Source organism: Rana temporaria, chromosome 3 (assembly GCF_905171775.1).
Source record: "Rana temporaria chromosome 3, aRanTem1.1, whole genome shotgun sequence".
Classification (NCBI taxonomy): Eukaryota; Metazoa; Chordata; class Amphibia; order Anura; family Ranidae; genus Rana; species Rana temporaria.
Window position 1 is genome coordinate 143,980,106 of NC_053491.1, and position 12,530 is coordinate 143,992,635.

Genomic DNA, 12,530 nt, shown 5'->3' on the forward strand with positions numbered 1-12,530 from the left:
GTGAAACAGGCTATTGTAAGGCTTCAAAAACAAAACAAATAGATAGCAGCACCATTAGGACTGGCCAAATCAACAGTTTGGTACATTCTGAGGAAAGAAGAATGCAATGGTGAGCTCAGCAACATAAAAAGGCCTGGACGTCCACAGAAGACAACAGTGGGGGACGATCACAGGATCCTCTCTAGGGTAAAGAAAATTCACAATTCCCATTCACAACATCCAGACAAGTGAATGACAATTTCCAGTAGGTGGGCGTATCATTATTAGTGTCCACAATCAAGAGAAGACTTCACAAGAGCAAATACAGAGGGGTCACATTACAAGGTGCAAACCATTCATAAGCCTGAAGAATAGAAAAGCCAGATTAGACATCTAAAAAAGCAAGACCTGTTCTGAAAAGGCATTCTATGGACGGATGAAACTAAAATAAATCTGTACCAGACTGATGGGAAGAAAAAAGTATGGAGAAGGCTTGGAACAGCTTGTGATCCAAAGCATACATCTGTAAAACATGGTGGAGGGAGTGTGATGACATGGGCATGCATGGCTTCCAGTGGCACTGGGTCATTGGTGCTTATTGATGATGTGACAGAAGCAGCCGGATGACTTCTGCAATGTTTAGAGATATACTGTCAGCCCAGATCAGCCAAATGCAGCAAGGTTGATTGGATGCCTCTTCACAGTACAGATGGACAATGATCCAAAACAGACTGCAAAAGCAACCCAGGAGTTTTTGAAGGAAAAATAATTGAATATTCTGCAATGGCCGAGTCAATCACCTGATCTCAACCCAATTGAGCATGCATTTCACTTGCTGAAGACAAAACTAAAGGCAGAAAGACCCACAAAGAAAGAACTAAATACAGCTGCAGTTGAGCCTGGCAAAGCACCAGAAAGGCAGAAACCCAGTCTTTGTCTAAAGTCTGGAACCCATGGACATTACCAGTCATTGCCAGTAAGGGATTCTCAGCAAAATGTTAAACATTAACATTTTCTTTATTTAAGATTATATTCATTTGCCCACTTACATTTGAGCCGCTGAAAATGGGGGGGGGGGGGGGGACTGTGTATAAAAAATGGTTGCAGTTCCTAGAATTTGTACTGGATATTTATCTTCAATCCCTTGAATTAAAGCTGAAAGTCTGCATTTCATATTCATTTATTTCGTTTTAATTTTATTCTGGTGGCATGCAGAGTTAAAAGTATGAAAATTGTGCCTGTGCCTAAATGCATATGGAACTAACTGTATGATGAAAAAGCACCACTAAATGCCAAGCAGCAGATACTAAGTCAAAGAAAGACTTGACATGTACAGAGTTATAAAAAATGTATTAAGTGCAGCATTATGGGGAAGGAATAGAACTACTGTCAGCTTTTTTATTGCTGTCCATGTCCCCAGTTTGGGACTACATGAAGATGAAATACACCAATGTATATAAATAACTCACTATTACAAAGTATATGGATTGGAAATTAAATTTTCAAACAAATTTTCCTTTACCAAACAAATACTTTCCAGGAGTTGGGATTGCAAACTTGTAAAATAAAAGTAAGCTAAAAAAAAAAAAAAAAAGTACCAAAATGTTTCCAGTAACAAAACCAGAAATCAAAAATAATAAGACAGCATTTTTGTTTTTACAGATATTTCCCTGATCTTAATCTCTTCAATCAAGTGTATGGACAAATATGAGAGAACATACCTGCTTTCCCTTCTTGATCTATAGAAGTCTGTTTGAGTGTTGGTTGTTTTTCTAAAAACAGTGGATGAAGCCATGATGGTTCAATCTTTCCCAGATGGAAACCTCCCAGGCAAATGCTGTTATTGGCCACATCTAAGCCAAGCTTTTTTAACAGTAAGCTTATATTCTCATTATTGCAATTTTTAATGCTGATCTGAAGGGCTTTCTGTACATCCTGCTCACGGACTCCGTGATTTAACAACAGTTCAACCATTTTAGGATTGGTACCTTTTTCACAAGCCTAATGAGACAAAAATATGAAAAAAATAGTGTGTAAATATAAACATTAGCTCATGAAATATACAACAACAACAAAAAAACAATGTCTCATGGATCAATGGTGTATCTAGTATGCTGTATTTATTACCCTGGCTGTGTGCTCCCATTTGTGAAACTCCATGCCCCAGTTTGTGTACAAGAGTTAGTACCAGCATTTTCATACATTTTCCAATAGAACCATATCTAATTTCACTAAACAAATATATTTGTAATTAGCTACAGATGTTCTCAGATATAGCAAGCGTACCTAATTATTTCCCGTCTTCCCACTTCGGATTACCACTTATTAACTGTACAACCCTTCCCCATGCTCAGCTTTCTTTTTTGAATTTAATTTTTTCTTTATAGAAAATGTAGCATCAGAAGGAAGAAAACACACACACACACAATACATTCAAAAGACTTTCTTATTGTTAGGGCTAGGCTTAAGATCCAACACGTTAGGGAATTCCTTGTTGGTAGGACAGGAGCATGGGTAAGTTGAGAGAAGGAGCATGCTTCTTCAAGGTCAACAAGATGTTGCGTTGGAGAGATCTTGAATTAAATTGGAAGAATGGTACAGCTTCAAAAATAAGGCTACCCTGAGGCCTAGAACTCACATACATGCTCTGTATCTGTTTTTTTTTTAACTCTTGTTGGATCACAGTAAAGATGAATTTAGGGCTAACGTAGTGCCAACTTTTTCTGTTTGCAACGAGTGAGCGCCCCATGCAGGACCCAGTGCCTGAAGCAACATTATCTAGGTACGGCTCCCAAGGTTTTACTGCGGTTGTATCGATCTGGATGCACTTTGATTTACATTTTTATTTGCCATTAGAAGGAGTTGATTAAAGAGTTAAAGAATCCGATATAATAAACTAGTTAAAAAGAGGTATTAAACTCAAAACCAAAAATGAAATATTTTGCTGCCTAACAATCATTCGATTTGGTGGCTGCATACATTTTTCTTCCAGTCTTTTTCCCTCTGTTTTCACCTGGTGGTTCGGCCAGTAATACACCTCCTGTAATAGAGTGCCCCCACTCTGGATAAAGAAGTAGCACAGGGGAAACATTTGGACACCAGCATTGTCAGTGTGGGGGAGAACATAAGAGGGACTAGCAGATTTAGATACACCAACAAATTAAAGCCAAAAGACTTCAGCTAACACATATAAGCATTTACAGCAAACAGTTTTTTCCTTTTAGGATACAGGTTTTACATGAGCGGATCATAGTAAGCACCCCTGCCAGTGTTAAATGGTTTGTCTCATCTCTGTAAAATGATACATCTGGAAGAGATCTTCTTTTGAAAAACACCAGACCCACCAGCTGTATCACCAGATGAGAATACAGGAAAACAAGCCTAAAAAAGAAAAATGAATGCAAGCATCTCAGCTTAGAATTAGTAACTTGCAATATAATCAATATTTGCTTTTGGGATTAATACTTCAAGCCAACAGTGATTTCTCATTAAGAAGTCCATCGCCTTAAAAACACTAGCATAAAAGTGAGGACTCACAGAATGGGGTAGGGTTATAGAGAAGGCGCCCAGGGGGGTATGTGCTTAAAGGGGTTGTAAAGGTAAAAAAAAAAAAAATCCCTAAATAGCTTCCTTTTTCTGTAACTACACACAGTAAGGCAACACTTTCTCCCTGGTGTGGAGAAAGCCTCTTGAGGAGGGAGGGGGTGAACAGGAGAGTCAGGACACTCTCTCCCTTTGCAGATAGAGAAAGGAGCTGTGTGTTAGTGGGCGTCCTGACTCTCCTGCTCATTTAGAGAACATTTTTTTTTACCTTCACAACCCCTTTAAAAGCTTGCCAGTATCCATCACCTGAAGGCATGAGCCTATAACAAACCAGGGTCAATGAACATTTATCATAAATGTACTGTATGATTAAAATAAATATTTCAGTTGACCCTAGCTTTATTTTAGAGTAATGGCCCTTACATACCAAACAATTATATTACACTACACACCACATCAATATGAGTACCTGAATGATCAGTGATGTATGTTTTGTCTTTTTGTTCACATCTGCCCCCAACAAAAGCAAGCTTTCAGCTATGGCTAAATGATTTTCAGCACACGCCTTTACAAGCAAATTGTTTTTCAAGTCTTCTTCCAAAGTCATTTCAGCAAAACATTGATAACACAAAGTCTGCAACTAAATCATAAAAGAACATAAGTATAAAGCAAACTGAAAAGCAAAAAGTTAAAAGTTCACAGAATTACTAGTTTTGTTTGATAGGAATTCTTCTGTGAGCCCTGGTTCACACTGGGTACGATTTGGAACGACATGTCAAATCGCATCTCAAATCGGCGGCAATTGTCGGCAATGGCACTGTCCTAATCAGTGCGACGCCGCATCTACGATTTCAAAAAGTAGTTCCTGTACTACTTTTTGCGATTTCGGGCCGCGATTTACATTAAATTGCGGCCGAAATTGCGGCAAATCGCGGCAAAATCGCGGCCGCGAAATCGCGGTAAAATCACACATTTTACCGCGATTTTGAATTCGCAGCCGTGTGAACCTAGGCTTAAGCAATTTTATTAAAGCTAATGTTTAATCTAAGTTTTCAAATCAATGTGTATACTTCTGTGCAGACCTATGGATCCTAGGCCCATACACATTTGGCATTCTAGCAATCTATTAAAAGTTGTTCCCATAGCATAATGGGTTGGTAGAGGGCCAATTAGAAAAAAAAATCAAGTCAGTACATGAACAGGGACCAGGATAGGAGGGGAAGGGACATCAAAATGTCACTGTATCAACACTCTGTGGTGGTTGCCGACTAATACTTAAGCCAGTTTGTACTGTATTTTTTAGGGAAAAGAAAATCCCTTTTAGGTTAAACAAGAAGGTATGAGGGTACCTACCACCCTAGCTAGAATCTTCCCTACAATCTCCGATAGATGCTGGAGGGGATGTGGACAGAAGGGCACGTTCCTCCACATTTGGTGGGAGTGCCCGGTGCTCCGACCGTTTTGGGACATGGTTGACAAACACATATCTGAGGGTTTGGGCATGAATATTCCAGCCCTGCCTAAAAATATTCTGCTCCATGTCCCCCCCATGCCTTTGTCCCAGTACAAACGCAGTGCTCTCCCTCACCTCAACGCAGCAAAACGGCTCATACCAATTCACTGGAAGAGTTTGCATATTCCAAGTGCAAAGGATTGGCTGGGGAAGGTGGGGGAGATCATGGAGGCAGAGAACTGGCTTGCTAGAGACACTCGCGAAAAATTTGAACTTACATGGGCGGAGTGGAAGGCCCACGTACATGACACAGCCATGCTCTCTTCAAGTTTGGATGAGGCACTACTTGCTTTAGCAGATCCCTCCTTCGGGAGACTCGTCCAGGCGCATCGTCAATCAGATACCCTAGACCCCACTTAGATGTGGGTTCATTCCATCAGTGAATCCGGTGGGTGCTGGTCCATATGCCTTCTTGTCTCTCACTTTCTCTACTTTTCTCTTCTCCTTTCTTTGCTCCCTATCTAATTCACTATTCTTTCTCTCCCTCCCTTCAATTGTTTACTGTGAATGTGTTTGCTTAGTTTTGTTTAGTCCCAGATACATATGGAGATATCTACCATAAGCAAGTGCGTGTCTGTCGGGTAGAGGAAAAACACTTTCTTTGGTGGCACTTTTTTCCCCTTCACAAATGAATGACTCCATTGGCACAGAGCACTTTATTATTATGGACTTTAATGCATTTAAATTTGGGTTATGTGATATATTTATGTTTGTTGAACATAATTTATGAATTTTAATTATTTGCACAATTGTCTACGCGGTCAGTTTCTAGTATCTCTCAATTTCTACTTTAAGTCGTTTATTATAAAATGCAAGAATGGAAATTGAAATAAATATATGAATTGCTAAATACAAAAACTTAAAAAACCATACAAAATGAATACAAGCCAAAAATCATGCGAGATGGTTACTTTCTGACTCCGTCTGTTTGCCAAGCACAGGGAAATCTGATAGAAAAGCACAGTGTCAAACTCTTCTAGATCCAAAAGCTTTGCAAAGCTATGTGACAACTTTATCAGTGTTATGGCTGTCCGAAATCCCTACATAAAAAAAGGAAGAAGAGGAAAAAATTATTCTGAATTAAAAAAACAAAAAAAAACAAGAAAAAAAAAGAAAACAGATCTATGATCCTTAAAGGTGACAGCAAGTTAAAACCTAAGCCTAAATCTACTCCCTAATCCCCCACTCCAAACCTATTCTTTATATCCTGTAAAGGAAATAGGACTTTACAGGATATAAATAGGATTCTGTTCACATGATCGGATCCCAGTGCCAGCTTCAGTGTAGAGTAGGGACAGCCAACTTTGTATAGATATGTTCTACATGCATCCACCCCTGAAGAGCGAGCCATGTCTCACGAAACGCATAAGTTACTATAGATGTCATGCATCGCCATGTTATTTTATATGTACCATTGTAATCTATAACCATGTGCCCAAGTGTATCAGCTCAGCAATTCTTTATGCTATGTATGCATGTATGGCATTTTCCTTGTCACTCTCATTGGCCAGTTTAACTGTGCACACTTCGTATAAAGTCCCAAGGGCTAATCCTTTTTTAATTCTTCTATAATCAGGGATGGAGGTGTGTCACTGGTGACCCCAGTCCTTCCTTTTATTTGTAAGGACAGCCAACAACAGATTCCCCATAGGCCTATGGGTGACATCATCGCACAGGCTCTGCAGCTGTTGTCGACGATCTCTCATCTAAACTATAGCCAGCACTGGATAGATCATGTGACCGAGCGACTTCAGAAGAGCTAAGAACAGGCATCTTTTCTATTACAGGGTAGACAGAATAGGCTTAGTTAGGTTTCATTTTGACTTTCCGTCCTCTTTAAACCAATAAACCGGCAGACTTATAAAAACAGAAGTAAAGCAAACTGTATAACCAAACAGCAACATGAAAGTAATCAAGGAATATAGTGCATTATTATGGGCAACAGTTAACTTTTTTTCTACTTATTTGCCCCATTTCTTAAACTACTGATTTAATTTGTAAATTGCTTGTTTTCCAGCTGTCATGTTTAAGTTTACAGATTGTAAGGGATCAGATTGTAAGAGATGCAGCCAGCCAAGTCAAAAATGCAGCTTAGCAAACTAGTGGCCATTTCAGTCAAACACTAGATTCATGACTGTGCCTGCATGGACATTTTATTTTTAAAGTGTCTGGCGGATATGAAAGATCTAGACACTTATAATGGCAAAAATGACAACTTATTTCTGGTCACTGTACAAGCCACACATTCTGCTGTAATGAGGCTCATAGCAAATCAAGGAGGGAGACGCTACCGTTTTCCTGGTAACATCCACTTTTCAGGTAGACCAGGCACTATAAGTGTAGGAACCCAGCATTTGATTGAATACGCAAAGCACTTAATTGAATACCCAAAGACAAATATTAAGCATAAGAGCAAGGTTAACTAGCAACTTCTAAATGAAGATGGGGATGCCAGCACCTGTATATCCACAATGACAGGTTCAAGTTAAATAGCATACCTCCTCTTGAATCCTCACAACATCCTTGTACCTCTGTAATGTGGAAACCAGATGACTTGATAAAAGGTGCATTGTAGCTATACACAAGTTCTTTCTTGTAACCAGATAGGACAAGAGATAGAAACCAAAGCACTGGATTTCTAGAAGATGAGAATGATTAATGTAGGACCACAGCAACTATTTAAAGTGGAGTTCCACCCATAAATATAACATTACATCAGTAGTTTTAAAAAAATGTCATTAGTCCTTTACAAATTTTTTTTTTTTTTTTAGATGCCTTCAAAGTGTTGTTGCTAGGCAGAATAGTTAATCTTCCCACTTCCTGCACCTAGGTGCTTAATGCTTCCTAACCTACACCGCACAGACTCCTGGGAATGTAGTGGGTGTAACTTTCCAGGAGTCTGTGCACTCCCCAGTCTCAAAGAATCATGTGACTTGGACAGCACAGGGGCTGAAACCTGATCTGACACTGCTTGTGCAGCACTGAGCATGTGCGAGATCTGCAAGGCTGAAATCCAGGAAGTCATACAGTCTGGCTTCATGATGCCCACACTTAAGATGGCCCCAGTCAATTTCTATTTTATAAAGTGTCTAAATGCTTTAACAACCTAAAAAAATGGACCTTAGTTTACAGACTAACTTTACTAGAATACATTAAGCTTGTGTATTACAGGGGTATTTATATTTAAAAAGTGAAATTGTGTCCGGAACTCCGCTTTAATGATGACAACATACATTTCAAAATCAAAAACTAAACCAGTAGGTGTTGTCACCAGTTTCAGCGATCCCTGTGAAGGCAAAAATCTAATGTGGCAACTACTACATTCATAACAGTATTCATTTTTTTGTATTTCCAATTTTATTAACACTGACCTATGCAGCAATTGATAGAATACATTGAACCATTAATGTCAGTCGCTTTCCCCAGTAGAGTTCACAATCTAATTTCTAAGTCTGACCAAAAGCCAATCGATCTACTAGTATGTGGTATTGGTTTGTGAGCTGTAACTAGAGCTCAATGGAAATCAATGGGCAGCGCCGCTGAACTGCTGGCAAGGAGCTTTTAACCCTTTTTTGGCCGCTAGCAAGGGTTAAAAGCGCCCTGCTAGCGGCCGAAAAGTGCAGTAAAAACAAAAAGGTAAAGCCGACGCCTGGACACTTTCAGTGTGAAGGCAGCCTAAGGCCTAGTACACACGAGAGGATTTGTCCGTTTCCGCGGATAAATCCTCTGGCGGAATTTTGATCTCATGGTTGTACTAACCATGAGATCAAAATCCCTGCGGAATTCCGTCCGCGGTGACGTGTCGCGCCGTCGCCGCGATGATGACGCGGCGACGTGCGCGACGCTGTGATAAGGACCTCCACGCATGCGTCGAATCATTACGACGCATGCGAGGGATGGATTCGGACGGATTGATCCGGTGAGTCTGTACAGACCAGCGGATCAATCCGTTGGACTGGATTCCAGCGGATCGATTTCTTAGCATGTTAAGAAATTTTGATCCGCTGGAAATCCATCCCCGGGAACAAAAATCTGCGGAAAAATATCCGCTGGATCGTACACACCAGGGGATCTATCCGCTGAAACCGGTCTGCGGATCAATTCCAGCGGATCGATCCTCTCGTGTGTACGGGGCCTTAGGGTAAAAATGTTTCGAACCACTTTAACACTGATGAAGACAAAGTCCACATCTGGATATAATCTGGTTTGTTTACCTTAAGGCAGCCTGTGTAACCCCTCGATGGCTGATATATGCTATACAATAAAAAAACACCCATTGTCATTTTATTACAACAATTAGTATTCTAGGAATTACCTTGATTTCCTGGGTACATCTGTATGGTATGTAAAATGGTATCAATAGCTCCCTGCTCTGAAAGCAATTGCAGTGCTCCTGAGCATTCTGATAGGCAACTCAGAACCTTAAAACCACTTTCCTGTATAGCAGGATTGCCAATAAACTGAAAATTAAATATATAAAAAAAAAAAAAAAATTAACATTGGGACAAAAGGTGATTTTTGCATTACAGTTCACTGTAAGCAGTGTTTTTGCCCCAAAAACAAACAACAAAAGATATGCCATCTGGGTAAAAAAAAAAAAAAAAAAGTTTAACCATGTGGTGGTTAACAATGACCATAGGGCTCTTTCACAATGGCATCTGGGGGTGTGGCACTGGAATTCTTACAATACAGCCTGACAGACCACCAACACAAGCACACTGGCTTCAGGAGGCAGTACCGCCTCCTGAATGATTGGCAGATGCCACCCTCTGAAAAGGCAGTAGAAGACCAACCATGGATCTCTTTTCAGAGGGCGGTACGCATTACTGCCAGAGTGAAAGAGCCCACACACAGCAGTTTTGAAGAAATTTCAAATGTTTTAACCAGTTTTAAATAAACACCACCACCATTAATTTACACAGATTCAACAAAAACTGTTAGAGGTTTTTTTTGCCATTTAACCAAGTTGAGGGTGGTAGAAATGGCTTTAAAACTGCTACTGGATGTACAATGCCAGCATTAAATTACTACAAACAAATAGGAAAGACTACAGGAAATTCTCCTGTTTTTTTGCAGTCCAATCAGTAGAAGGAGAGAGAAATGTCTTCCCTAGTTCTGAAAAAATATTTCAATTCATAAATGGAAAAACACAGCTAAATGCCACAACATAAAGTAAACTACAGATCTAGTGACTACATTGTGCAGTCCGTGGGGAATCCCTCACTGACAGCAGAGATGAAACAAAAGATATGAAAAAAAAAAATGCCAGACTGAATACAGTTAGGGGGGGGCAGTGTGTACAGCAGACAAGTGGGGGGATAAGCATGCAATTTCCAGCTGCTTTGTTTACTTTAGAACTGGAAAAAGAGCTGTTATTTAGCACCACAGCTGAAGCAGATAAAAGGAGCGGGTCACCTAGAGATGTCACTGGGTGACCCCACACCTTTGTTTAATCTGGCGGCGGGCCAAATGACAGCTCCTTCTCTGGCGCAAAGGAGTCGGCAATTGCATTCAGAGCCAGCAATCACAATTGCCTCTTCTCCTGCCCTTCTCTTTACACACAGTGCCTTTCTCCCTTGCCATAAAAAGGACTCGCCACCTATATGCCATCACATAGGGGGTGGCTATTGGTCCCCTATATGATAGCAATAAAATAAAAACACTTAAAGGGACACAAAAAGTTTGAGCCCCCCCCATATGCATGCATACATACAAAATAACTATTCATTTGGGGAACCTAATGTACAAAAACAGCGATTGTGCTACACATGTTACATAGTACTGTGCACGCCACAGTGAAATAAATAATTTTATTCACCAGAGCTCCCTCCTGGGGTAACTCTAAACTGATGACTTGAAAATATAGGGTATTAAAGTATTTGTGTCACGGACAAGTGCAATTTTAATGCTTGACATGTTGGGTATCCCTTTATTTGTTGCAACTTAATCTTTAATATTTTACCAAAATTGGGTAATTTATTGTGTTTGTGTGCCCTAAAATTAACTTAAGTGTATTTTCACAGACATTTTGCATTTCATAAAGAGCTATTTGATGGTGGGCAGACAGCAAGTGGTTAATCATGTAAACAAAAAATGTGTAATATATATATATATATATATATATATATATATATATATATATATATATATATATATATATATATATATATATATATATATATATATATATATGGTCTTGGTTAAAAGCAGAGTTCCATGCAAAAGTGCAACTTCTACTTATACATCTCTCCCCCCTCTGGTGCCACATTTGGCACCTTTCAGGGGGAGGGGGGGGGGGGGAACAGGTACCTGTTTTTTGACAGGTACCGTTCCCCACTTCTGGGAGACAAGGCTGCGGCCTGGTCTCTCGGAAGTTCAGCCCCGTGTAGTGTAGCTAACTAATGGGACATGTGGAATACAGAAAAAATCCATGATTTATCTCTTTTTTTTATATATACTTACAATTAACCAGACACACACAGAGTATACTCCTGTTCTGTTTTTTCCTGTTGTGCACATATTTATACATAGACTTGCCAAGTAATAGCCCAGTTTAGGCTGTCAGTAGCATTCTAGTGTAAAAACCTACACAAGTGCTCTTTCAATGTTTCAAAATGCAGCAGAACCTCAAATACATGTGAGCTTCTACTAAATCTTTTTACCATCTTGTATGCATTTTTCACACAGCATACAGAATTGCACTCTCTTTTGGGGGCTGTAGCAGAAACTTTTCAATGGCGTCTTTAAGCCAATATTAGTACATTGAGGACTCTTAACACAACAACATACAGGTCCGTGAGCTGCCTGCTCCGGTCTTCTAATGAGAGGAAGCCCACCAACAGATCAATAAGTATACAATATAAATACACCAGAAAAAAAAAGGTGTGTGTGATATCGTTGGTAAGGCAAAACAGCATTAATCAAAGCAGTAAGAATATTTTAACAGTGGGTTCTTTTGGGGAAAAAGGTACCGGCTTGTAGTTAATTAGCAAAGAGCAAAAAATGGAAAATATTTTAAAGAATTTAAAACTACAAATTTTTCAAACATACTTTGTTGAGAGCTTCTAAAATTAACGTGTGCGTTCTTTCTAGTAGACACTGGTTTTTGATCACTTTAACTGGGAGATTCAGACAAGCAGTTTCTTTTGCATTCACGGCATCATTTGGTACATCAAACATGTTTTCTGAAATAGAATTGACTATTTATTAAATGCAAAAAAATAAAAATAAAATGTAAAACATCTTCATACTTTTAAATTGTGATTGGCTTTATCAAACTGTAGATCACATTTAGCACTTTAAAGGGGCCTATGGCAAACTTTACAATTGCTAAATACACTTCTATGCTCATAAGCTCATAAGTACCAGAAAACTCCCCAAATTACATTACATGTATAATATATATTACACACATTAAACTACCCCAAGACATTAAGACAAAATCATCTTAGTCCTGGGCAAAGATGGCTGTATTACTGTTATTTGTCCAAGGAAT

The 12,530-nt window shown here is 39.3% G+C and overlaps 1 protein-coding gene across 5 annotated transcripts in view; it reads right to left on the minus strand.

Annotated features, from left to right (window-relative positions):
* LRRK2 (leucine rich repeat kinase 2) overlaps positions 1 to 12,530 on the minus strand; it is a 376,481-nt gene that overhangs the window by 211,459 nt on the left and 152,492 nt on the right. For all 5 annotated transcript variants that reach the window (XM_040343608.1, XM_040343610.1, XM_040343612.1 and 2 more), the window contains exons 16-21: positions 12,086 to 12,219; positions 9,351 to 9,495; positions 7,534 to 7,673; positions 5,947 to 6,075; positions 3,992 to 4,162; positions 1,701 to 1,980 (exon numbers count right to left, since the gene is read on the minus strand). In XM_040343608.1, coding sequence (XP_040199542.1) covers positions 1,701 to 1,980; positions 3,992 to 4,162; positions 5,947 to 6,075; positions 7,534 to 7,673; positions 9,351 to 9,495; positions 12,086 to 12,219 — 999 coding nt within the window. The remainder of the gene's footprint in view (positions 1 to 1,700; positions 1,981 to 3,991; positions 4,163 to 5,946; positions 6,076 to 7,533; positions 7,674 to 9,350; positions 9,496 to 12,085; positions 12,220 to 12,530) is intronic.